Below are 27,557 nucleotides of genomic sequence, written 5' to 3'. Positions count from 1 at the left end.
GCCCTGCTGTACCATATGAGAAGCCTTTTAATGATGAAGGAAAGGAAGCCTGTTTCACATCTGATATGTTTCACAGAATCTGAAATGATAGGCAGAATGCAAACAAAACGAATTCACAGATGAGAACTGCGGACACTGTCTGAAAGAATACAGAAATGGAATTAAGGTTAAACAAATGTCCACAACCAAAGATACTAGAAAGATCTATACTATAGCACAGAAGAGACTGCACCAGCTTGGCTCCCTCTGCCTTACACTGTTCTTAACACTATCCTGGTGTGTCAGCTCTGTGCCATGAAAACAGCTCTCTGAAGGGCTGAGCCGCAGCCCTCACATAATTTACTTATGCATTTACGTTCAGCCATTTTTGATGGAAAAGACATAAAAATAATGCATACATCTTGACATGGAGATGTGGGGAGGCTAGGGAAACTTATCTGCAGGCTCTCAGGTGAAGCCTTCTGAAATGGGAGTAAATAGGGCAGAGGTTATCTAATGGACTTGGATAGGAAGAGCACGAACACACCAAAAATCTGATCAGTATCACTGCCTGAGTTGGGCAGATTTCATACTGACAGTAGATAAATAACAACAATTGCAGATACCAGGAAAAATGAGATGTGTGTAGCAACATCTGTCTAGATGTATAAGAGAGAAAACAGACTGGCTACAGTTCAGTTCAAATAACTAACTGGCCATTATCTTGCTAGTGAGAGATATTTAGGGAGCTACAAAATGCACACATAGAGACGGAAGGAACAACCTGAAGAGTACTTCAGTAGTGAAGAAACATAATTTAATTTGATTGTTTGCAATTTAAACACAGCTTGAAAAAGAAAAGTTGCTATGAGGATGTTTAAACAGCTCAGAGACAGACTATTTGTACCAACTATATCCAAGTACAGAGGCAGGATAGGAAAGCTGCTCTGGAAGACAGGATGAAAGGGCCAGGTCTGGGGTCCAGCAGCTGTGGTCCAAATTGATCTGCTGGGGAAGAATAGAAAGTAATGGGGGGGACAAAATCATCAGTAATGTGCATTGCTAGAATTAGCAATCAAAAATAGAAAAGGAATTGGAAAAGTCAAGATAAAAAATATTAAAGGCAAAAATAGTTGCTGCCAAAGCAGTATACAGTACAAGACTACAAAGTAGGAGGTAGCTTTGCTGAGAACATTTTTTGACAACTGACAGGCATGTTTAACTGCATATCAATAAATAAAGAAAGAAATAATTAAAGCCCAGCACAAAGTGGGATAATTTGGTTTGTGAATAAGATGGAAGCACTGCCAAGTATCTTCATTACTTTGTGATCTCACAGGTCAGGTGTAAAATACCTACACTAGAATTTGGGTTTATTATAAAATCAGCAGTTTGTCCGGTGGCACCTGCTATGAAGAACTCTGAAATCCTGAGGGGAAGTAAAACATTTGCAATGCAAAGGTGCAATGATCCCAGCTCAGGCCACTTCGGCAAGTTTTCTTCCTTGAAGTGGTCAAGGGACCACGACAGGGACAGAAAGGCTGCTCTGAATAGTTCACTATTATGGATTCTCTGGTGGGTTTCTTGAGTCAGTGGGTTGCGAGTGAACGGTCACGATCTCCCCATCAGAATTATCTTCTACTCAATTAGAGCTGATTTCAGCACAGTTAATGAGTTTTCTGTGTTACTTTCCTGTCCTAGGAGTTCTGCCAAATGTCCTTGTGGCCTGTGAATCGTGCATTCTTTGTGCCCACTATCAGCAGCACATCCCTGTCCCCAAGCTTTGCTAACCTCTCCCTAGGTCTCAGACCACTGAAACATATCCAACCCTAAAATTAACGAGGCAATTCCACCGACAAGGATTTGTCTCTCTAGCACCTGGACATCAATAAGAGCTTGTTCGCTTCTGTTTCACGGATTAAATCTCTGTTCTTGATTAGGCTTCAAAGTATATAAAGACCAAACAGCACAGAGCAACCTTTTTTAAGGAAATGTTGACACACACCCAGCCGCACGACGCCGCAGGCCCGGCTGTGCTGGGGCGGGGCCGGGCCGGCAGCGCCATGGCGGGCGGGGCGGGGCGGGGCGGCCGGAGGAGGAGCCGGCTCCGCGGTGGGCCGCCCCTTCCCGCCGCGGTAAGGCCGCGGGAGCGGCAGCGGGAATGGGCCGGGCCGGGAGCTTGGGGAGCCGGCGGCGGCAGCAGCGCCCGGAGGGGAGGGCTCGGCGCCTGCGAGGGCGTGAGGGTGGCGGTGCAGGCAGCGAGCGCTGTGCCGCTGTGTGCTCTGGGCGTCCCGGGCCGGGCCGGGGCCTTGCTGCTGCCCCGGGCTGCCGTGCCGTGCCGTGCCGCGCCGTGCCGTGCCGTGCCGTGCCGTGCCGTGCCGTGTCGCGCCGTGCCGTGCCGTGCCGCGCCGTGCCGTGCCGTGCCGTGCGGCGCCGCCGGGCGGGAGGCCTCGGCCCCAGCCCGCGGGACGCAGCGCTGTGAGGGACGCACCCCGAGGGCTCTCGGTGCTGCGCGGCACTTCTTGCCCGGTGCCCGTAGGAGCGCGCAGGTGTCAGGGGCGGGACGCTTTCGTGTTAACATTTGTTACCTGGGTTCCCCTCAGGGTTTTCTTGTGTGACAGGACCCGGGGCAATGGCCTGAAGTTGTGTCAGGGGACGTTCAGGTTGGGTATCAGGAACAGGTTCTTCACCCAAAGGGTGGTTGGGCACTGGAACAGGCTCCCCACGGGAGTGGGCACAGCACCAAGCCTGACGGAGCTCAGGAAGCATTTCCACAATGCTCTCGGCACATGGTGTGACTCTTGGGGATAGTCCTGTGCAGGACTGGGAGCTGGATGTGATGATCCCTGGGCATCCCCTTCTGACTTGGAGTATTCTGTGACCCTGCAGTCTGTTCACCTTTCAGCTGCCTGCTTGGCCTTACTGCCCCGTGCGAACTGACAGTGTCCACCTTTGTGTCAGCCTTCCTTTGTGTCCTTAGCCCACTTGCATGACCAGCTGTTCTAAAACTCCCATGGCTATCCTTTCCTTGTACTTTTCATACTGTTTGCCGTGGAAATAATCCTTCTGTGCCTCTGTTTCTGCTGTCCTACAGACTGTTAGAATGTGGTAATTAACTTCCATCAAAGATGAGAATAAGGCTCAGTATTGTGGTAGTTAGTGGCTGGATACTGTCACACACAAGAGAAGGAAACGTGGTATAGTTTTTCTTTCTGCATGGTAATTGTGGAAGTAACAGCCTGGCCCAGGAAGCTCCAGGTTAACCACAGCACGTGGGAATGCTTGTTTGATAGCCAAAGAGCAAGCCACAGTTAGTGCTGAGGTAAAGGTCATTGGAGATGTCGGTCTGTAGGAAAGCAGGTAGGCTTTGCCCATTCTGCTCACAAGAATTCAGCCTCCCCTGTCCCTTTTTTGTGGGGAAATAGAAACTTAATGAAAGATCAGCAAAGATACTACAAGTTGTATTCAACTCTTCTCAAAAACTCTAAGACCAGGATTGTTTTATTTTCAAATTTAACTTTATCCTTTTTTTTCACAGTTAAAATCATGGCACTGAAACAGGTTTCCAGCAACAAATGCTTTGAAGGTTTCCAGAAGGTGTTTGAACATGACAGGTAAACACCACTAAAGCAACCAAGATGTTTAGCTTAGGGCAGTGAATCCATTGCTGTCTGTTTTCAGTCTGCAGGAAAACAGCATGCTCTCACCAATATCCATATTTCAGTCAGGAATAATGTCTACTGCTGCTTTGGCTGGGCTCTTGAATTTCTGTGTTAATGTTTAACATAATCTAGTATACTTAGTGCTGCAGAGCTTAGGTGGGAAGCTAATATTTTTACCTTTGAAAATGGAGCTTTGTTACTTTGGGCTGTCCTGTTTGCAGCACAGAGAACCACTGTGTTTGCAAAGTTCCACTTGCTACTGGGTCTCTTACTTCTGTGCACTCTGGGAAAGTACTGTGAGCAGTGACTCAGTGAATAGATTCTTGTTTAATGAAGATATACAAAAATACCAAATTAAAAAAAATGATCCAAATAAAAATAAAATCATCACTTGTGCTTGGATAAGAGTTTATTGATCGTTTTAGGCTTTAGCATTAATTGAGCAACTAATTGGTCTGAGACTTGGTAGACTTAGTAGATTGAAAACCTCCCTTGCTGGTGCATGCTGTGCGTTTTATGTTGTGCAACTCATGTGGCTGTGTTCTTCAGTAAAAATTACGTTGCAATTTGATAGCCAAAGATCAAGCTAAATATTGCTGGGATTCAAAATTCGATTTTCAACCTGTTCTCGGTTAGCAACAGTGTGAAAATGTGGCTTATTTGTAAGTCTCTTTTAAGTATATTCAACAAAGTTAACTGGAAAGTTAACTGTTGCCAAATATAGAGTCTAAGGCTGAGTTTAAAAATTTTCCCTTCCTTTTACTTAGTTGCTACAATTCACATCTCCCTTTCAATGAAATGCCCTGATCCACTGATTCCTTTTTTTAATGGTAGTGACCTTGTTAATTAAGTAGTAGTGATAACAATGAGTATTTTATTAATACAGTGCAGAGCTAAAATGCAAAATGAAATTTGGAATCTACTTGCCTCCAAAAGCAGAAACTGGGAAGTGTCCTGTTCTGTATTGGCTGTCGGGTAAGTAACATGAGTCTTAGTAACTTAAAAAATACAATCATAAACATTTTTAAACTACTGGACTACAGTTACTGAAAACTTAATGTAGAGGTACTGCAGTGGCAGCTTTTGGATTCTACAGAAACTCATCTTCTCAAAGGTACACTTAGTTTGAGTGTGCTGTGATAACTCAGAATGCAGCTTGGGGGTAGCCTACCAGATTGTGTTCCAAAATGCTCAGTGTTCAAAGTGTTCTACCCTTTTGTTCTAAAATGTTCATACCTTTAGTTCCAAAGCATAGATATAAAGGTTCTCCTGTTGAGACACTCCTGCTTTCCTTTGTTTTTAAAAACTGCTTCAGCTGACAGAGTAGGGATGTGAAAAGAGCCAATGGAAGCTAGCAAAATTGTCCTGTGGGCTCTACCTTATTCCAAGTAAAACTTTGCAGGAAGCAACTGGTGAACAGTTGAAAAGAGAGGTGCTGTCGGCTGCCTTAGCACAAGCATGTCTGATGTGAAGTAAATCTGTGGGATCAGAAAGGGCCAGGGGCTAAAGAGGCTTGTGCAGCAGGAGTGAAGGTGTCTCATCAAAAATTAATTAATTAAATATTTTTTTTTAAATTCAAAATAAAAAGCAGGAACTCTGTTCTGTAATCCAAGGAGTTGTTTTATTGAGATTTGTGTTTAGAAAGTTGGAGACCAGGACTGTTAGTGTGGAGAATTGTGTTCCTTGTCACAAAATAGCTGGTGGGTCTAATTTGTGTCATGACAGTGGATGGTAAAAATGTTTATACTTGAAGTTAGGGACATCAGAATTGTCTGAAGAGCTCTAAGCCATGCAGCACATTTATTTTATTGAATGTAAACTGTATTGTCTTGGGCAGTATATCAGTCAAATTAGGTAACTGGCAACTTGTCCTCAGAGAAAAGTAAAATCATTAACTCCTCTCAATTTGCATAGTGAAGCAAAATTGAAATATTGGTGTGAAATGTAATTTATTTGTAATTGGATTTATGGACCTGCTGCTGTACAGAATGCATGCATTGCTGTGGGTTTTGGAGGCAGGGTGCTTAGGGGCCCTTTATCCTGTCTAAAGTATGGAGAATTTGTCAGACCACATGTGTGATTCTGTAATGCAAACAGCTGAGATGACAGTACAAAGCAAAATGTAGTTGCAGGATGAGGTGTCAAAAGTCCTAAGTGTGAGTCTGAGCCTTGGCAAATGCCTGTGGTCAGTGGGTTTCAATGCACAGTGCTAGGAGGCACCATGCCCTGCATGAGCCCGTGCTGGAGGGGGTACAGCGTGCACATGGGTCTGGTCTTGATCAGGTGTCAGTGTGACTAGATGGGACAGTGCAATTGTATTTCTGTGGGTTGTTAAGTATTGTTGAGCCTAATGAAAATGTTTTCCATATTTATGGAGATAGGAATCCTTGTTTTTCAAAACCTTTTCTGTCAAAAGAGTTTTGAAAGCAGTATGCCACGAGCAATGGGTAACCGGCGATGTTTTTATTTCCCCAGGGCTGACCTGCACAGAGCAGAATTTCATAACGAAAGCCGCCTTCCAACAAGCGGCAGCAGAGCACGGCCTTATCGTGGTGGCACCAGACACGAGCCCACGTAAGTTCCAACAGAGACATGACAGGTAACAGTCATTGCACTGACGTGCACTCTCTGTCCTCAGAGAATAGTGTGCTGAAAAGTGTCTGGCCCACCTGAGTCAGAGTTTGACCTCACCTCTGCATCTTGCATTGTTCACTAGATTACACTGTATGTGTTTTTAATAGTGGGGTAGCGAGGGTTTGACACTGGAATGTATTGTTGTACTAAAACTAGAACAAAGAGGCTCTTGAGTTCAGCACAGACGAGGAGAGGGAAGAAAAGTGAAAGAACAAATGTGTCTTATTAGAATTCTTGCTGACATTTTGTGTGCCTTGCTGAGACCCTACAGAACCTGCAGAACTGTGTTTGCACACAAAGATGCAGTGCTTGCTCTTAATAGTATTCTGTCTTCTAAAGCAAATTAAATATCTGCCTTCAGAAGATTATAATACTTGAAAAGTAAACCAGAAATGCTTCTCCCCTCCAGCTACAACAGACTACTAATGAATGGATTTTTTAAATTATGTGCCGTTATTTGTATAAGGCTGAGCTTATGGTATGGGAAATCTGAAAATGGTGGATCTGCAGTTATTAGAAATAGTGGGGATTCACTGTTTTATGTTTTGTATTTGCCACAGTCTGCCACAGTCTCATGAGTGCTGTAAACAAAGGTGTCAGCCTTCTAATATTTCCCAAGCTTTAGTGGGTTACAATCTGACTACAGGCATTACAGGAAGGAAGCAATGTTCTTTCCATAAAGCATTTTTTACATCTAGGTTTTGAAGTTGTGTCAGGTCAAAGAATATATGTTTCTAATGAAGAAGAGGAACAGAAAGCAAAACTTGTGAATGAATGAACTTCATTCACACTTTGCTGCAGGCTAGAGATAGGCAACTAACCTTTGCTTTATTCATATTGGGTAGTTGGACTGGAACTTGTTTTTGGTAGCATCTGTGTAAATTGTCTCTGTCAATGTGTAACTGCCTTTGCATAGGTCATTGCTTTGTCCATTTACTTCTAAGTCCCTCATGGCAACTTCTATCTTGCCTTGTAGACTAATAACTGATAAGGATTGCTCTACTATTTAAGTGAGTTTTGGTATGAGCTTGATATTATACTCTTAAATTTTAGCTGAGAGGCCCCAGATGTTCTTAAGTCTGTTTGAGCTGTGTGCAGAAACAAGTGAAAAGCAATTAAAATATAATGAGCTGAGAGGTATTGAAAATGCTTACATATGCATTTTAATTATGTTGTGCATGAGAATTACCATCCAGGAGCCAGGAAATGTATCTGGATGGGGAAAAAGATATGAAATCATTCAATACTTGTCATTACAGACACTCTGTGAGGCCTTGATAGACTTTACTTTTCCTGCTTTGAAGGGGTTTGTTTTTCCAGACAGGTATGCTGAGCAATATTGTGCAGATTCCTTTTCAAATTTCTATTTTTCAAGGCTTCCTGAAAGTTTTTCTTAGCATAATGAGCATTATGCCTTCGTTGCCAGGCAGGACTTATCTGCCTGGCAGATAAAAACTCTGAGTTTTTATCCATCTCCAAGGCACTGAAGACAGACTTTTTACATCCAACATGTTTAAGCACCCCAGCCCTGTGATTGCTGGACTGTTAAGTCACAGAATTGCTCAGTGTTCAAGGGCACGTCACTGGTGCAAAGTCAACTTTGATCCTTGTACAAACCTGATTTCACACTGTGGGAGGGTGGCAGCCCTCCCTGCACAAATTGTGAGGGACTGTTGAGCTACATGTGGGTTTGCAGAGTAGTTTGACAGTGGTAAAAGCCCATGTAATTTTGGATTGCATAAACTAGGAAAGGCTCTCTTTCTCCAAAACATTCCTATCACATATAACTTGAAATATTACATTGAGTTCTGCAGACCAGGCTGGTAAATCACAGACTAATCAAAGGGAGGACTGGGTGGGATGTACTGACTCTCAAGAACGCATCTGCAAGTTTAGTTTGAAAGTGTAACCTTGGAAAAGATACAATCCTGCAGTTATTCAAAGATTTAAGTTTCATGGAAATTATAGGTGGGTGCAATGAAATTAATTGTAGAAGGTAGACTTGTGAAATGATAGGAGCAGTGTATTATTCTTCTGGAGAATCTTAAAAAGGGAGGTGTAGCAGGCATTATTTAAAGCACATAAATTGGCTTGGACACACCATTTGGTGATATACGGTTCTGTATTCTGTGGAAAAGGAATTCTTCTTCTGTTTCTCACACACTTTCTTGTACTTGATAGGATGAGGTCTAATGACTGAAATAAGCTGGTAGCACCAATTAACAAGTGCCAACTTTTGATTAAGTTCCTGAGTAAATTGGACATATATATATTTATTTATGGAGCTATTGACACTATTTAGAAATTGGATATATCTGTAGGCATTATGTAAGTGTAATTTTGCAAGTATTGAAATAACACTTGAAAATATTGTATAAATGAATTAAAATCTGAGTTGTCTTATAGTTGAAGGGGTAGAGAAATGATTGAGAAACTTGTGTCCCAAGTCTCGTTTCTATGGCAGTTCTCCAATTCTGAACATGCAGTAAAGGAAAGATTTGTCATGTTAGGTGGCTGCAATATTGAAGGAGAAGATGAAAGCTGGGATTTTGGCACCGGTGCTGGTTTTTATGTGGATGCCACTGAAGAGCCTTGGAAAACAAACTACAGGATGTATTCCTACATAAAAGATGAGGTAATTTGACTGCTGGGTTCTCCTGGTGTTGCTGGGTAAGATAAAGGGGTGTAGCTCACTCATAGGAAATTCCCACATCTGGTGTTACAAGGTTATGGGAGATTTCTATAGAGATACTTTGAGTTACTTATCAGCTGAACTGTTGCCTTCTGATTCACATTCTTCAAGTTGCTTTCAGGCCATGACCATAAATGTCAGGCTAGAACCAGAGATATGCCTTTGGTTTCAGCGGCATTAAAAGTTGGTTAGATGTGTGCTTTTTTCTTAAACATACTCAAGTTGCTTTAACATTTTTATTACACTTTTGTTTTCTTTACAGCTGCCTAAACTAATAAATGCCAATTTTCCAACTGACCCTGAACGCATGTCTATTTTTGGGCATTCCATGGGAGGTCATGGAGCTCTTATTCTTGCTCTGAAGAATCCTGGGAAGTACAAAGTAAGATGAAGTATAGCTTATATGAGGTACACTAATGCCTATCTAGATTTCTGTAAATGTGACAGAAGAAAACATAATACTGAGTTGAAGGCATTAAATGTACAAATAGTTTAATTTGCTGCAGTTCATTGTTACAAAGTTTTGGTTTTTTTGCTGCTCTTTTTCTGAACAGTCTGTGTCAGCATTTGCTCCTATCTGCAACCCAATTCAGTGTCAGTGGGGGAAGAAGGCCCTTGGTGGATATCTGGGACCAGATGCAAGCAAATGGGAGGTATGTGTTGCAGCTGCAGTTCTACAGTGACAGATGAATGAGTGATCTGTAATACATCACAGCAGGAGCCTGGAAAAAAACTCTGGATTGCCCATGAGCTGGTACTGTTGTTTTACTACACCCCTAAGCACAGAAAAGCATTGTTTGTTCCTGGCAGAAGTGACTTGCTGTTGCCTTATGGTGCTTATTAAAATGTAATGAGATACAGGCCTCTCATCAAATCAACTACATTTCTCTCAGTTTTATGAAGATTTAAAAGTCTGGGCTGAGAACAATTATGAGCAGTGTATTTTTGTAGTAGCCTGAAGAGAGAGAGTGCCGCAAACTGCATGACGTCCTGCATGGGCAGCCTGTGGGAGGCCTCAGAGAGGAGCCTGTCAGATACTTGGAAAATGGTATCCTTATCCTGCAGAACAGCATTAAACTAGACAAAGTTTTAGCTCCAGGACCTTAATTTGGAGTTATCAGTAGTTGTATATGAATGGCTAAGATACAAAAATGTTTGTCTGCATGGTTGCTGCATTATTTGGGCAGCCCTTCAGTATTTTTAATCTCAACTTAAACATTGCACTGTATTTCTATAATTAAATTATAAGGGATCATTGTGACCATGCACTCAGATTTCCTTGTAAATAAGTACAAGCTGGAGTTCAATCCCTTGTAAATTGGATTAAAGTACGTTTTAGGAAGACTTCCAGGTCTGATTAAAACTTTACAGGATTGGAGAGTATTCTCTGCTTTTCTAATTATTAATAGAGTAGTTTGTGTATTTAGAAACACCACCAGTTAAACTTAGACTTAATGGATTTTTTGTGAAACAAAACAACCACCCAAAAACCTGTTTTCTGTCCCCTTGTTTTGGAGTGTTTCTGCAAACCTAGTCCAAGGATAACAGTAATCATCAGAAGCAGACTTAAGATTTGCCTTCAGCACAGATATACAACCTCTGATCTCTGTTTTAGCTTAAAATTGCCATGTAAATACATTCAGGATAATTTGATACCATCGCCACAGTGCCGGACTGAGCCCAAGCTCCCACTTCCATCGCAGTGTCATTTCTGCATCTGGTGGCATCCTGGAAGGATGGCTGTGATGCCTTGGTGTAGGACTTTGAATTGTGCTGTACATTGGTGATTGGTCTTCTCCACAGCATTTAAACACTTTGCTGTCTTTTTAAAGGAATTATTTAGAGTATATAATAAGCACAGGACCACATGGGTAACATGTTCCCCATCATAATTACATTTTGATACATGTATGTTTAGAGTTTTTAATTCTTGTTTCTCAGTCAAACCAATTTTTCTTGGTCAAATGATCATGGTAACCTTCAGGTTAAATGCCTTCCCATGAGCGTAGTTGTGTCACACTGGTGTTTTGACTTTTACCTGCCAGAATAAATACACCAAGATACCAAGTTTCTTCAGCAGGATCTAGTTTCTGCACAAGGTTGTGAATTAGTGCTGACTATATATATTGCTGTTCTTCCATTCTGTAGGAAGGCAGCCCTGGGCTGGATGTGCTGTTTGGTTAAACTGCCAACTTGGTAATTAGCTCATACATTTGTCCTTTTTAAAGCAATAGGTATTACTATTCAGTTGCCTGGATTTTCCCTGCTTTTTTGTTCTTCCAAAGTGCAGCTTGGTGTCCTGAGCAATGCTGCCCAGGACCCTCTCTCTGTGCCATTCTTTTCCTGTGGTCAGCAAACTGAAACCAGTTGAACATATGTAACTGAAGTAATTTCTCTTTTATTTCTGCAGGCATATGATGCCACACAGCTTGTGAAGTCCTACTCGGGCTCTCGCCTTGACATCTTGATTGACCAAGGCAAAGATGACCAGTTCTTGTCTGCAGGCCAGTTACTGCCTGATAACTTCATTGCTGCCTGCACTGAGCGGAAAGTCCCAGTAGTCTTCAGACTGCAGCAGGCAAGTTGCTTCTGCAGTCCTTGGTTGTTGTATTCTTTTTTGTGATTTTTGGTTCTATACAGCAGGCAGTGAGGAGAGTGTCTGTAAGGGGGCAGGCATGCTCTCCCTGTAGGTCTGTCCCTGGCCACTTGAGGAGGAGGGTGAGGTCTTGGGCTGCCGGTGCTCGGCTGAAGACACAGCATTAATCATTTTGCATGAGTATTGCAGTCACTGTACAGCCAAAGTGACGAATGACCTTCTGCTGCATCCCTTATCTGTGCTGTGGGTTTTGCATTTACCATAAAACTTTGTGATTTAGTTTGTATGTGTTCGTGTAAATTCCCTAATTTACACCAAGGGGTGGAACTGCTTGACAGTCTAGATTCATGTCAAGACCAAAGTGGAAGGGTCGCTCTGGAGTCTTTGTAAGCCACTGGCAACTTCCAGCCAGATCGTGAGGAGCCCGGTTGTGGAGAGTTGATGGAGCTGTGGATTGTCCTCTCTGGTTTACCATAAACCTTGCACCTAAAGAGTTGGTGCTGATGGAGTGCTGTGGGCCAGAGGGTGACATTTCAGCACAAAGATGGAGCAGTAACTCAGACCTGGGCTGTGTTCTCCTTATCCCTCACACCGTATTTTAGCAGAGGAGCAGTGCCCCTGAGGGCAACTGTTCTCAGATTGCCTCTCCCTCTGCAGCTGACCCTTCCTGTTACCCATCGCTAGCTTACAGGCCTGGATCTGGGCAGGTTAAGGGACTTTCTGTTTGTTCAGCTTCCTAGTGGTTATCTACACTTCATCTGTTACATATCTGTTGCCATTTTAAAATATATTCCAGGTATTTCTTAAAATGGATAAAACCAGGAGAGTTGTTACATTTCCTCTAAAGTAGCTTAGCATGATTACTTTATCACGAGCTGTATGTTCTCTGCTGATTTCTTTGTTGTTCTTTTCTAGGGTTATGATCACAGCTATTTTTTCATTGCTTCATTTATTAATGACCACATCAAACACCATGCAAAATACCTCAATGCTTGAACCATTTGGATGTGAGTGCTACCTGGCCAATATGAATCAAGAGATAGTGGTGAACTAAATGAAAATCATTTGCTGAAGTGATGTTTGTAAAATGGAGCTCTTCTGATTGATTGTACTTTTAAGAAAAATAAAAGTCCTACTTAATTTGATGTGTGTGCTTTAGAGTAAGTATTGGGAATGTTCTTACATGCTTGGAAAATTCTTGATGCCATGAGGTTACAGCTGCTGCATTTTGGGTCAAAATGTAAGCCAGCAGATGAGTGACTTTCGTACCATGAGTGTGGGTGTGGACATGGTACCTGCAGGCAGCTTCTAGTGCAACTGTGCAAAGACTGATTGACAACAATGTGCCCATTCAGCTAATTAATTACTGGGCTTTACTTCAACCTTTAATGGAGAAGGAAGTTGTTAGAGGCACAGCTACTCAAGCTACTTAACTAATCTGAAGTGGTAGGTGTGTTTTTCCTTGGCCTGCGTAAATATCTTCCAAGGACCAAGTCTGGTGGAGACTGCAGAGTACTGTGCACAGTGCTTTACTGTCCTGTGCATTATCAAGCAAATGATCTCCAGTGGTCCATGGATGATACTTACAGAAAAGACCTCTTAAAAAACATGTGAAGGGAGCAGTCTGTACTAGAAGGGATTTTTTTCTCCACTTGCCTTTGATTCTTAACGTGTGAGAGACTTGTACTGTGTATCTTGGATATGACAGGACTGAGAGGAGCCTGCTAAATACATCTAAAAAAAGCAATTGCTATCTCGATGATCTAATAGCTCATTGCTGAAATCAAGTATGCTTATTTTACAAAAGATTGCAGAATTTAGTTCTGATAGTTGTAGATCTAAAATAGCTCTTGGTGATATAATTCTGCCAGCTACCGTGGACAAGAACCCAGATTGTTCCAGTAAGCTGCAAGTAAGCAGTGAGCTTTCTCAGGGCTCAGCTGGACCTGAATCGTTGCTCAAACCTTGACTCATTCTTGCCAAAGGAAACGGTACCACAGATGTAGGATGGATTTTCTTTTTTAGGCAATGCTGAATGCTCTCCTGTGTCTCTGACTCCTGCTAGATTCTAGGTTACAGGGAGGCTGGTGCTGGTGACAGCCTTAAATTATGCAGACTTGTATCAATCCTGCATCTATTTATTCATGAAGTAAGCTCTGAAGGCTGGGAAGATACAACTGTGCGCATTGCAAGAGCTGTCCAGAAGGAAATAATTGCAGAAAGATCCTCTGCTTCCAAAATCCCCTATCAAATGTGAAGAAGTACAGCCCATAAAGTCACCTGTCACTAAGATAAAGAACTCCATTAGAGAAATTGGAATCTAGGAGAATCTGTACTTGGATGACTTCAGAAAACTGCACGGGCAAGAGAAGGCTGGATGCTGTGATGTGCTTCTTCTTTCTGCAGCCAGAGGCAGAGCAAAGCAGCTGAGCACAGCCTTGGCACACTGGGTTATCCCCAGGGGCGAAGGTGTTGCTGTGCTTACTGCTTGGATTCAGTGCCCTCCAGGAATCTTCTGGTTTTGCTTGCTGAAGCAGAAGGCTGCAGAACAATATCTGCATTACAGGAGGAGAAAAGGCTGCCCTATAGAGAGAAGTGTTAGCAGTAAAATGAACAACTCTCATACACCAATGTGAGCAGGAGCGAACTGAAGGAGGGGTCCCCCCCATCTCCCTGAGCCCAGCCCAGCCCAGCCATGGCAGCAGAGGGCAGGTAATTCACTGCCACTGACAGAGTGGCAGGAGGCCTTCACAACAGCAACGCTGCAGGGAGAGCACTCCAGGTACCCAACAGCTACCAGCTGGATCTTATGCCTACTTTATTTGCATCACATCACCATCTTCCCCCAAACCCATCATTTCCAGTGTTACACTCTCCAACCATGTCTTTTACAAGAAATCATCAGTCACAGGGCATTAAAGGGTTTCTGCAAATAATATAGTTTAATTGAAACTACAGTAAAGATTTTCTATATACATTATGTTCACTGCAGAGGGTATTACAGATTTGCCATGCATGTTTTATTGCACATATAAATATTGTACAAAGGATCATGAAGAGTCTCATTTTAGCCATACAGGTTAAGACTGCATAAAAAAAAAAAGCCGTATTACAAAATACTTAGAGCTATTTATTTACAGCCAACTTCAAGCAAATACTGTAAGACACTATCAGGAGAAAAGCAAAATTTTAATTATGAAAAAACAAGATTTGTCAAAATAATAATAATTACAAAGCTTCATGTTGCCATATATACATTGTAAAAAAATATTCAGGAAACCTGCATTTTTACCCTCAAGATGCAGAAACCAATATTCCTATCTTTATACTTGATCCTTGAATGCTTCTAAAATTTGATAAACTCTGACTTGAAAACTTATTTTCTTTACATTGTTCGTGCTTTTTGACAAAACAGATATTTGTGCAGCTCTCTAAAATATTAAAATACATTTTCATTTTGTGTTAAAGTGCACAGTACATTTTATAGGAAACAATATGCTAGCTGCCAATCAAATCGCAATTTAAGTCAATGTTCCCTCTAGAAAATAAATGTTTTTGCTTTGGTTGAAGTAAGTGGATATTCCATGCATACTGTCTGGCTCATTGTCTGCGAGTCCAGTTTCCTGCTCCTCACACGCTGCTGTCACTACCTCCCAGCCCCGCAGCAAGTGGTGGTGTTGAAGCGTGTGCTCTGTGTTCAGCAGCATCTGAAGCTCAGCAGCTCTGCTGCTGAACATGGGTGGGTTTAAATGCAGTGCCTGTGAACGTGTGTACAGCTGCCACGAGAGGGGGTAGTGACAAGTATGCATCACTCTGACCAAAAACCTTCATACAATAGCTCTCTCCACATCCTTGTGCTTAAATATTTAGTCCTCACACCCCCTTGCCCCTTTTTTTTGCCACTCTACATTTCAAACTCCCTGCTTGTGTGTCCCCAGCCAGCTTCCCTTTTCACCACATGCAGCTGCCCCATCCTGCTTGCCCAAATCCCATCACTGGCTTCTTGTGTGAATGAAAATGGGATGTTCCAGATAGCAGAAGAATCACTGTGCTGGAACTTTTTGATCTAAAATGTGTGATGCCTTAATAGTAAATTAGACTTTTAAAAATCTCTTTGAAAAATGTAAAGTGGTAAGAAGGAGAAGAACTTTTATTTCCTATTGCTGACATGGAAGTAGAGGTCTGATGCTGCAAATATGCACTACAGAACATTGTGCTTAATTCTGTGGATACTTTTTTAAAGAGAATCACTGTACCCAGGTAGGTTGGATCTGGAAGATCAGGTCTTTGAGACTGCCTTTAGCAATTTCAGTAATTTTGTCTCCTCTTGAAGGAATCACTGAAGAAAACAAGTTAATTTTTTGGCTACCTGTTAATCTTGTTAACATTCCTGTGCTATTTTTTACTATTTGTTCTGTAGTGCTGTAATCCTTAAAATAAATCAAGTTACAGTGCAAAATTACATTTCAAGACACATGATCCTAATGCACATAAATAATTTCGTTGTGGCAAAAGTTAAATGTCTTGTGCATAGTAAAATAAGCAATCAAAAATATTTTTTCACATTTATTTTTCAAGTTTACATATTTTCTTTTGTTTTAAAACATCTATATACAAATAAAATGGGTGTGCTCTCACTTTCAGCCAATTTAGTCTATCTAGTGACGGGAGAGGTGTTACTGGAATGTAGGAAACTCAATGGAATGCAGACAATTTTTTACCAATGTTCCACAGATTCAGGAAATAAAGAATGCCATTCCAGCTAGCTGTTCTTTTAATAGAAGCACCTATTTTGTTTGCTTTTTATCTTACATATTAGAAAATACAATTTACGGAGATCTAGAGCTACTGCACACCAAGTAGAATAAAAAATAACTAAGTATTTATATTAAAATAAAGTGTTTAACCACAAAAAAAGCAGTAATAAAATACAGTTTCCTAATTTACATTTTGCATCCAAAGGATGAATAACAACTCACTAATAAATAATATTTATATAAATATTTAATGTCTTGGTATTTTTAAAAGGCAATAGCCTGAAGCAACTGCAGAAAAACCTAAGGTGGTAGCAGTCTGATTTACTCTCCCTTCTCCCTCCCCCCAGGTGATTACAGTGATTCTTAGTTTAGTAATACAAAGGTATCTTGCTGCAAGACAGCTGTGTACTCCAAACGATTTTAAGTGGCAGAGAGGTGGTTGTTTTAGTAAGTACTGTACAAAGTGAGCTATAAAAGCAGTGAAGTGCCAACTTCCTCTAGAAAATGTTTTGTTCAGTTTCTGCTTTGTAGTTCAACACATACGTACAGTCTGAAACGTGGGTTTAAAATCGTAAGTATATTCTTGGAGTACTGGACTTGTTTTCAATGCAGTTTGAAAAAATGGGCAGTTTTTTGATTCATTCATGGCACAGTGTAGCTGGTAACAGCAGAGAGAGTAGTTTCATGTGAATAAAGCTTGTTTCACTGTGGTTACATCTAGCAATGCTTGAACTGTTATGCTCACTTTTACCAAGCCCTTTTCTTCTAGGATGTGATGTGGTAGGCAGAGCTTCTCCTAGAAAAAGACAAAAAAAGGAGTAAAAATTAGAATATTCAATACTCACTACAGAACGGCGTTTCACATGATCACATTTGGAAGACAAATTCCAGCAAGCAGAAGTCATTTCCTATTTTTAATTTGAAAGAACTTCCTGTGATTTTGACTGAAAGTGTCTGAATTTACTCCCGCTACGTCTAAGAGTTAGTGAGAGATCTGTTAATGCTCTGGGCCCCAGAAGCCAAGATGTTCTGTGGTCATTACAGCATGTAAACAGCTAAGAGTGAGGGCCAGCAAGCACACACCAAACTTTCACCTATGAAGCAGGATAAAACAGCATTTGTCCTGTTATGACATATGTGTGAGATGGGGGGTGGAAGGCTGACTTTAAAAAAAAAAGCAAACCAAAAAACCCCTATTCTCCCACTGAGCTCTAGACAGGACCCAGGATATGCACTTTGAAAACTATACACTAGCACATACAGGGAAGTATGTGCAATGTCGTGCATTCAATGGGCAAAGTATTTAGTTTTGAGTATTGGCACCTTATTTGAAACACCCGGGAATCAACTATTCACCATAAGGACACAGCAGTCATGGCCAGGATGGAACTCACTAGCTGTCCACAGAGGCTCTCATAGCATGAGACAGTCAAACAGTAAATACTGTATCTCCTACAGGGAGAACAAGACACCCACCATGAATAATTAGAGAAAGCCTTAAAGGAGCAGTCTTGTGTCATGACTGGCCCTCTCCTTAGAAAGTTTTTCTCAATGTTACTGAGTATTCTTGTTAAGAAATCAATGAAATTATGAAATCGGGCAGCAGATTCATAATAAATAAATGGAAAAGCCAGACTACATCACATAAACCATAATTACAACTGTGAGACTCACTGCCACAACATAGAAGCCAAAAGCGTAAGTGGGATGACAAAAATATACAGGTAAGAGAAAAATCCAAACAGAGCTATTAAACAAAAACACATGGAAACACTGTCTGGCTCATGAAGTCCTTCAGCTCTGCCATTGCTTTAAGCATAAAAAAGGCACCATCTGTGTGGTCTAACCTGTTAATTCCCAAAACATCCATACATAACCATCAGCAGACTTGGAATACTGATTTTTTGCAAAGAGAGGGTGGTTTTGATATTCTCACTATTGAATATCTTAGTTATTCAATATGCTTTCAGCTTTTAAAACTACTGATGCATTTGAGATTGTTTTAATTAACTGCCTGTCTTCTACTTAATATTCCTCTTGCATCTGTAAGGTTAACTAAGGGTGCCTTATTTTTATCTTTATACAATTCATAGTGCTTTTCCACACTTCCTCATACTGATTACTTCTTCAATTTAAACTCACTGATCTCTTTAACCTCTCTTCTCATGACACATTTTTTTCAGTTCTAGTTCCTTTCTTGACTCCTGTGGACCTTACAATTCAATACAATGGAACTGGTACACACACGAACAATTCACACAGTCTTTACTGTGTTATGCACCTATGTTCCTTCCACTCTTGTCCAGTCCTTGCTCAGGAAACCTCCTCCAGTGGTCCACAGCTCCAGAAAAGTATCAGTACTAAACAGCTGTTCCACTACTTCTGATGTTTATGACTTTCTTTTGTTAATGAATATTTCCCTTATGCATAACCAATATTTAGTTAGCTTAAATTTCTTGTGAAGCTCCTCACAGCCCCAGTGAGAGGAAAAGCTGTAAAACATACCTATTAACTACTGAAGCTGAGGATGAAGCCAAACTTCATTCACAATCACAGCATTTGATACTGATAACTGTAATTTATCTGTATTTTTTTTTTACATTTTATATTTACTACTGAAGTTGTTTTAGTATTTATTATTTTATGTTTGAAAGATTTCTTTAAGACCCAAGAAACAATTTCAAACAGATAATTTTCAAGGAGCTTGGATGAGTAGGTCTGCTGGAGATGGACAACATACATGTCCCCACATGGAAGAGAGTTTATATAGTAATATTCTTGCAAATGCTGAGTTATTATTTCACTGAGTTTGTGGATTTTGATTCACATTGACCAAACTATCGTGGCAAAAGCCTCCTGTTCCTGTCAGCCCTGCCCCTCTCTGCTGCAACTATTTGTCCAGTAAGGCCAAGGAACTACCCCCATCTTGCAGCCATTCCAGGTCATCAGTCACATTTCCATTCCAAACATTCCTACCATAAAGTGATCATTTAAGTTAAGACGGTGAGTCTGCAATTCATTCTTCTGACTGAAATATTGACATGCAAGCTTTCAGAGATGGTTCCCCCCAACTTTTATTCCTCTGGGAAAAAGAAGTGTCTTTTCCAGAAAATCATATCGTTTAGGATGCAAACTCCTAAACGGATGCTGATTAGCTCTGGAGTAGCTACATAAGAAGGTAGATACAGTGATATCAAATAGAAGGGTGAAAAAACCCACCCAATATTCTTCTACTTCAAAGGTGTGATTTCTACTAGACATTTTACCAATCTACTGTCCTGGGAGCAAGTTCATCTAAAAATCCACAATGCTCTCATTTTGATATTTTTTTTAGAAAATATTCATATTAATCTTATTTGAGAATAGAAATCAGACACCTGAAGTGAAATGTTAATTCTTTCCACACTCTTGTGTCCTTGCACAGTAGGCTCTTGTTTCACAGATTTGGTGGTCCTTAGCATGCCAATATTTCATTATTCTTCCATGCTAGACAAAAGGCATTTAATAAGAAGGCCTGTTGAATCCAGTACCTGAAAACTAAGGAACTAGTATTACACAGCTGAAGGGTATGGACTGAACCCAAAACCCCAAACCTAAGAAAACCTACCTTGCTAGATATTTATGTTTGACAATATTCTACGTTTTGCTATTGAAGTCAGATTTGCTTAAACCACCACACTTAAGAATGTTTGCTTAAGAAAAATTTTAATTCCAAACCCATTGTTTTTGTGGCACCTTGTAGCACCCACTGAGCTGTTCTGTCATGCTCTCTTGCTAGGATTTTTGCACTTGCTTGTAAGCACATTTGCACTTAAAGCATAAGGGAATCCATGCCCCATTTCCTATAAAAAACCCATACAATATGTTTTTTTTTCTGTTTCTAAGGGCAAGTTTTATCTTATTATTTTAAATACAGCAAGTAATTTTGTCTACCTGCTGTATTTACAAGATGCATACTCCAATCAGGAAAGCTGTTCTAGGAGATCTGTAAAAAAAAATGGGACCATACTACTATGCTGTAGGAGTGAAAAGTTTTCCACCATGTAACTTTTTTATGTATCATTCTATGTTAGTGATCAAAACATATACTTGACAGCCTTCTCTTATGAAGCATGTGGAACTTGGCTAGTATTTTTTAGTTCAGCAGCTAAACACATGGCTATAAAGAACTTTCCAAACTTGACAATGAGACTGATGCCACCTCCCAAAAATGACAAACTTCTGTTAATGTGTCAGAAATCAGTTCTATATGGAAGCCCTAAACACTATCTTAAAAGCTTTGGAAATGGCTTTTATCAACCCTGTCTCCCGCACTTTTCAAATCAGATTTTTTTGAGTCAGAATTTTTTTCTCAGACTAAGAAAAGTCAAATCTTGCCAAGATGGAATCCAAAGCGCAGACAACAGCTTTCCATAATAGCAGTAACATCCCAGGTGTCTCCATACTTAAGTTCAGTTGCTGTCCCTGCTTTTCATGCTCTGCCTCATTCCCTCACCAGATACAACTGCTCTCTGAAACCGCAAACTGCAAGCCATGGAGATTTCAAAGTTTTCCTTAAATCCTAGCATTTTGAAGCAAATATCTGACCAGCCAAAAGGAGAACTTTCCCCTGGACTCTGAGGATGCTCAACTTCACTCACTTCTCCCCACATTAAATAAAATTTCTGTCCCAATTACAATAGATGTAAACACATAACATTTTTGTATAGAGGTTTGAATTCTCTCTCTCTAAAAACATCCCTGTCAAAACCATCACTGAACAAACACCAAAAGAACACATGGAAGAAATGGATACTAATTCTACAGAGCAGATTAGAATAAATGTGGTGGGAAGGGTAGCCACACCTCTCATAGCAGCACCAATTTCTCTATTCTCTATCCAGTACAAAAATGAATATCTAATATATTTTTACTGCCTTTTTTCTCTCTAAGAACACAAAGGAATTTAAATTACTTGTTGCAAGCAAATCAACTACAGACACACACCCATTTCAAATGAATAAAGATGTTTTCAAACTCATAATGAAGCAAAAGAACAAACTCCTCCTGAAGGAAAAAATGTTAAGAAGTGCACAAAAAGGAGGCAGCAGCAGGAGGCTGAATCACAAAGCAGCACAAAGAAACAGCACCACAGATGTACCCACAAAAGTGCACATGTGCATGTGCTTGCCACAGCAAGTTTCTAATCCTGGATGAAATATCTGATTTAGGACAGAAGTCGGGAATACAGAATGACACTAATGCCTCAAGAATACGTGACACGCTTCACATACATATCTATTTTTATTTGACACTAGATGTCTTCAAAGTTAAGACAACTGAGTTAGTTTATGGCAGGGCAAGGAGCTTGGCAATTCAGATCCAGTAAGTATTTATAAAAAAAGACGCTGCTGTCAAAATATCAGATTGGTAAGTGGTAAAATGACCACATCATGGTAAGAGTAAGGCCCAGCTGTCTGTATTTGTTGGTAAAAATACAGAGGAATGGAATCCCACACTTCAGCAAGAGCCTTTCTCTTTCTTCCTTGTATTTGTAGAATGTGAGATTTCAGATGTACGGGGGAAAATATTAATAAAACAATAAATACTGGAATGTGCAATTTCTCAAAGCACAAATTAAAAAATCTAAGTCCATGTAATGCCCATTATTTAATGTTTGAAGCCAAGTATTTTGAAGTGGGAAGTCAATAAAAGAAACTTCAGGGCATTACACTTAAGCAAACTTATGTCCAATGTACTCAACCTTTGTGTTTTTTAAGGACAAAACCGATTTTCTTTCTAAAGGTCAGAAAAGAAAGCTATAGCAAATATTTACTTTTTCATATATCTAAGACAATTTTAAATTATATACTTTTATATATTTTTTCCTTTTCCACTATTAATGTTGATGTTTGTATATGCCCAGATGCCCTGAACTACCATTTCGAGTACAAATGAAAAGATATAAAAAAGCACAGTAATTCAGGCTATACTGCAGCTGCAAAATCATGTACTTGGTGTACAGTTAGACATCTAAATAGGTGCATCTTCTGCACATTCAATAAATCGGAAATATTTGCAAAACTGTAATTGTTGATGATGAGCTTTGGATTCTTCTATAAATTATGACATTGAGCCATAAAGTTTAGAAGTAGACCACATATTTTATAAAATCCCTCACAATTTTATTCTAACAAGCTTGGAAAATGGTGACCCAAAACTCCAAGGAACAAAAAATCTTAATAAACACAAGACACACATGAAACAGTAAGAGAGAACAGAGTCTTACAAGGGAAATACCAATTATACCATAAACTTACATTTTAAATTCTGAGAAAGTCACAAGTGCTTTGTATCATCAAAGCAAAATATATCATTACCTTACAGTATTTTTCTACTGCTCTTTCTGCATAATACAGCTTGTGTTCCAGAAATGAAGGAAATGGCAAACGTTCATAAAACCAGCTGTACTGTTTTTTTTCTTCAACTTGCATGTATGACTGGGTTTTTTTGGGTTTTTTCTTATAACAGGAGAAAAATTTTTGTATAAAACAATGACATGGCAATCCTTTGGCAACTTATTAAAGATTCCGACAGCAAACTCCATTGAATATTTGCTCAGATCTAATTCAGTCCCCATCCACATAACGTTCAACTTTCAGAGCACTTATTAGGAGCACAATGGGATCTATATAAAGCTTTCAGTTATAAAAACTTGTTAATATACAAAAGGTATTTGAAGGACTACTACACTACATTACACTGCACTTGAAAATATTTCTTTTTTCTGGATCAAGGAAAAAGCAAGCCAAATCCTCACATCAAAATGCCACTTGTGATCCAGTGCAAACACATTTTGCCTGCACAAATATCCGCTACAAGCTATATTTAGTATTTTATTGCTGTATGGATGAGATGACCTCCAGAGGACATGAGACTATGATTGAGCACAGCACAGATTGGAAATCCATTTATTAGGATATCATGGTTTGAAAATCTCTGATGATCACTGCAACACAAAACAATGAATGGGAAAAGAAACACAGAAGCAAATATAATTAATATTATTAATGAATATAGGGGTGAACTACAGTGAACTTTTTTTTTTTAACTCAAGGCGATCAACTTAATTATGTGACTGGCTATGAGCAGTAAGTACCAATTATATCTAACTGGGTATCTCAATATTGACATCTCCTCAAAGGTGAGGAACCATCAAAGAGTTGAATTGTTTGGTTCACAAGTACTAAAGCCACAGAACAGCAGCACAGAAGCGGGACTCTGAATTTAGCAAAGAACCCATTAGAGTAGATTAATAATGTTTTAGTTTCTAGTTTCCCATTTAGTGTAAGAATTACTGACTTCAGAGATGGAAAGACATATTTTTCATATTTGCATTACATTTGAAATATATTTTGAGAAATTTTATTATATTCAGACTTAGAAAATGTAAGGGTAATTTCACTACTTCTTTCCCTGTAAGATTTATAGATATTTGGAAGTGTAATCAATAACAACCTTCAAAAAATACCAAACTGGGTAAGGTGCATGTATGTTAGCAAGGTGTACTTGTCATGAACAAAGTATGTTTGGTGTTTTCAACATCTGTTTCAAGATAGCTTTGCCATCTCTAACTACCAGAAACTGCACATAATGCTACACTTTAAATACCAGATATTGTCATAGCTGAGAACAGAAAATGGTCCCTAAGTGATGACTCTGTTTGCATGGTAAGTATATACAAAGTTAGGACATCAGACAAGTTTGAGAGTTAAGTGTCACTGTGACTGAGGGACATTCACTTGGTCTACTGGCACAACAGTACTTCAGTTTCTGGCCCAGTGTCTACTCTGATAAAGCATTCAAAACCACTGAAGACACGAACTTCCATTTCTGCACACTGAACATGCAAAACACATTGATTACTCCTCTTACTGCACTCCAAACTATTGGATACAGTGGGTAATCAGATGTGCTATTAGATAAAGAGACAGACGTGTAGTATAGGATGGTAGCAAAACCTTTCTCCATGTGATTTTCTAATTTGAAAAGATGAACTTATACATGTAGCTCAGCACTATATAGGGAGGGCATAACACAGACCTGTTAACAACTTATGGGAACAGTATCAAAATCCCAACCCTATAGAAGACATCACTTCTGTCTCAAATGCCAACACTGGATTATAGACGAACATATTAGTAGATTCTGAACTGATTCAAGCCATATGTCACTCAGTTTCATCAGAAAAGTAAAATAATTAGAACAAGACAACAAAAAATCAAAACAAAGATCTGCTCGAAGTGGAAGCTTAAATGTCAAGCTGTGACTGAATAAACAGGTGTCCGGTGTTGGAATTGCTGAAATTAGGCACAGAGTTAGAAGACAGGCCTGTGCAGGATGAGGGAACAAGTCTATAGCTACATCCAAATAAAAAGCTTTAAAGCACTCACTGAACTCTCACTTGGTCACAGATGACACTCTTTACAATAAAGTTGTTATAGGTATGCACTGGAAACTGCCAGACACCAAACGTTTTAAAAATTTTGATTTATCCATCATCGGAAGTTAATTTTTCCATTGTAAAATATGTATCTAATAATACATTTACTACTTTTTATGTCTATATCAACAGATATATATACATATATAGCTATGTATTTAAGCCACATAAACCAGGAATAGAACTGCATTTTAAAGTTTTTTAATAAAATTTTATAAGTATCTGTGGAGTTGGGATATTTCTAGAGCAGCATTAAATAATAACTGTATGGCCAGAATAATCAGTAACATACAAATTCTTAGCCTAGTTATATTCTAAAAGTCTATAGCTTATTTTATTATATACTAGATGGGGGGAAATGAATGCCTGCATTTCCAAGACACAAAACTGATGTCCTTTGGTTAGCTAGTCTGAGTTACAAATTTAGGCAACAGCATCTAGGCCAATATTGCAACGTCAATATAGGTTTATACTCGAGGGTTTGTATTTTTCTATCAATTTTCATTTGTATATTTCATGTCAATAAGGAGGAAACCCAAAAATTGTCTTATTTTAAGTTTAGAGAGGATGGACAGGACCCAGACCTGGAAGGGAAATGAAAGTAACTGGTCCAGCAGTCTAACCACAGGCAGAGTTCAAACATACCAAAATAGCTCCTGCCTAATGTATGTCTAAACTGCTCTTTAAAACTTCCTAGGATGGAAAAGCTAGAGTCTTCCCAGAGGATCTGTTTTCCTAGCTACATTGTCTTTGCTCCACTGCTTACACAAACAAACAAACAAACAAACAAACAGTATCTGCATTTTCACAGGTGATGAAACAGAGAAGATAATGATGGGACTTGCTTGACTACTTGCTGGACTAAAGAATGGCAGGTAAAGGAATCTAATAGCTTATTCTTAAACTGTCTCACTGTACCTGAAACATTCTAGAGTTCCTTGGATTCTATGGCTTTGCTCATACCCATTGCTAATCTACAGTCACCTTTGGAGTCTAATGTAGCAAATGTTTAAAAGGAGTCCAACACTGTTTTGTGTGACAGAAGAAAAAGATTATTCTACCATAGGAAAACATAACTACTCCAGTATGGAATTTAATCAGAACAGCAGAGACGAACAATAATCTTTAAAGTTACAGTACTCTTGTTAATATATAAGACTTTTAAAAAAATCACAGTAATTTGAAAGATAGTTCTCTAAGTGCTCTTAACACAGCATGTGCAGAGATAATTAGCACCCACTCGGAAAATACTATCACTTGCTGGAAGTGCCACCTGAAGCTGCCTCAATATCTGCAGCATTCTTGAATTTTCACAAAAAGTAAGAGGCTCAGCTCTCTTTAGCTTGTGATACACATCTAGCCTACACCCAAATATGGAATAAGAGGAGCTTCACTGCTTTAACACATTTAGTGAGTAGTCTAGGCAACATGAAAGAAAAGCTATAAATAAAGAGATACATAAGTTCTTAAACTACAGCTGGAGGGGACAGAAGACATGGGACTTGCCTTCAAGATGCTACTCCTCTCTTCTATTTCAAGAGATTAATAAAGATATTACAAGGAAGGGAAGCAAGGGAAAGGGAGAAGTTTGAAAGGCAAAGGAAGGAAATTAAGTACCTGTAATTTTTCAGAGACAAAGCAGAAAGTTTGTGCGCACATGCGAACAGGTTATGCTGTTAGCAAATTCCAGTGATAAGTTATATACATCAAGACTATAAAAAGTATATGGAAAAGACAAAAGCCTATTAGATCCCAGGAGCGAAAAGTAGAAGTTGATTGTGGGGGTTTCTCCCCGAGGGCGAGCAGAGTGTCAACAGTCTTTCGAATGTGACGAATATCCGACTGCAGGATGTCATACGGAGAGCAGAGGTCAGCCTATCCCGAAGGGCAGCCATTAGAACAGAAAAAGAGTGCAAAAAATTAAAAATACAAAAATAGAAAGATATTGATAAATAAACTATCACAATATTCTAGCATAAACATGTAGGAATAGTTTCTTCCTAGTATTGCCTTAGTCACTAGACAGCCCAGATTTCTTTTATTTCCTCTAAATACTGAAGCTATCATATAACATCAGAATGCTAAGATAGAAGAGCTTAGGCTTTCTAATCCTTCCAAAATTATGCCCAAGTTCACAAGGATGAGGAAGCACATGTGATCCACTCATTCCAATGAAGTCTGCACATTTTTGTATATCTGGACATTATTCAAATGCTTAAACGGAACCAACTGAAAAAACTACCCTATAAAATAGCAAACAGTGGGTTAGAAAGCTGTTAAAAGCACAAGCATAAGCAATATGAAGTCTAAAGAAAAAGTACTTGCAGAAAACTTTAGAAGTACGCAAAATTCTCTAATATAATAGTCTAAAACTTGGTATTAAAATATCACCTGATACTTGAAAAATATCTGATATTTGAAAAATGATACCCAGGGATAGAAACTCAAAAAGGCACTATACTTAATGAAGTTTCTAAACTGAAGCACTGGACACTAAATTTCTTATGTAGCATTTTTTAAATTAGCAGGTTAGACTCCTGTACCTTTTTTGGATAGTACCAATGCCTTGATGTGGCAACTTACTCTAGACTAGCTATACAATATGAAGTGCAATATGTAATACCCATATATTCACACAATATTTAACATTTAAATCAAACCAAGCAACACTAGTACTTTCAAAAGGCTAAGATACACCATTTTACATTGCAAATAAGGCCTTACTGAGATAATGAATACTTACTGAACAAAATTA

At 39.5% G+C, this 27,557-nt stretch overlaps 2 protein-coding genes across 10 annotated transcripts in view; one reads left to right on the top strand and one right to left on the bottom strand.

Moving 5' to 3' along the window:
• The first annotated feature begins 2,032 nt into the window (after positions 1 to 2,032).
• Positions 2,033 to 12,708, top strand: ESD (esterase D). 2 transcript variants are annotated; one of them, XM_030272476.4, is made up of 9 exons: positions 2,033 to 2,114; positions 3,518 to 3,593; positions 4,528 to 4,616; positions 6,117 to 6,215; positions 8,786 to 8,910; positions 9,230 to 9,349; positions 9,522 to 9,620; positions 11,378 to 11,545; positions 12,479 to 12,708. In XM_030272476.4, the coding sequence occupies exons 2-9, from the start codon at positions 3,526 to 3,528 to the stop codon at positions 12,557 to 12,559; spliced, it is 849 nt and encodes a 282-aa protein (XP_030128336.1). In that variant the 5' UTR covers positions 2,033 to 2,114; positions 3,518 to 3,525; the 3' UTR covers positions 12,560 to 12,708. The 2 variants fall into 2 exon arrangements, with proteins under 2 accessions (XP_030128336.1, XP_012425164.2); XM_012569710.5 differs by lacking the exon at positions 2,033 to 2,114 and adding an exon at positions 2,379 to 2,528.
• Positions 12,709 to 14,486: 1,778 nt separating this feature from the next.
• The window catches only part of LRCH1 (leucine rich repeats and calponin homology domain containing 1), a 117,673-nt gene continuing 104,602 nt past the window's right edge, over positions 14,487 to 27,557 (bottom strand). For 6 of the 8 annotated variants that reach the window (XM_041716092.2, XM_041716079.2, XM_041716080.2 and 3 more), the window contains 2 exons: positions 26,420 to 26,677; positions 14,487 to 17,116 (listed from right to left, as the gene is read on the bottom strand). In XM_041716092.2, the coding sequence (XP_041572026.2) occupies positions 26,471 to 26,677 (207 nt within the window). In that variant the 3' untranslated portion in view covers positions 14,487 to 17,116; positions 26,420 to 26,470. The remainder of the gene's footprint in view (positions 17,117 to 26,419; positions 26,678 to 27,557) is intronic. The other 2 variants (XM_030272440.4, XM_030272453.4) reach the window with 1 other exon arrangement.

The sequence above is a fragment of the Taeniopygia guttata genome, chromosome 1 (genome assembly GCF_048771995.1).
Source record: "Taeniopygia guttata chromosome 1, bTaeGut7.mat, whole genome shotgun sequence".
NCBI lineage: Eukaryota > Metazoa > Chordata > Aves > Passeriformes > Estrildidae > Taeniopygia > Taeniopygia guttata.
The sequence above is the reverse complement of the archived record's forward strand: the minus strand, read 5'-3'. Positions and strand labels throughout refer to the sequence as shown.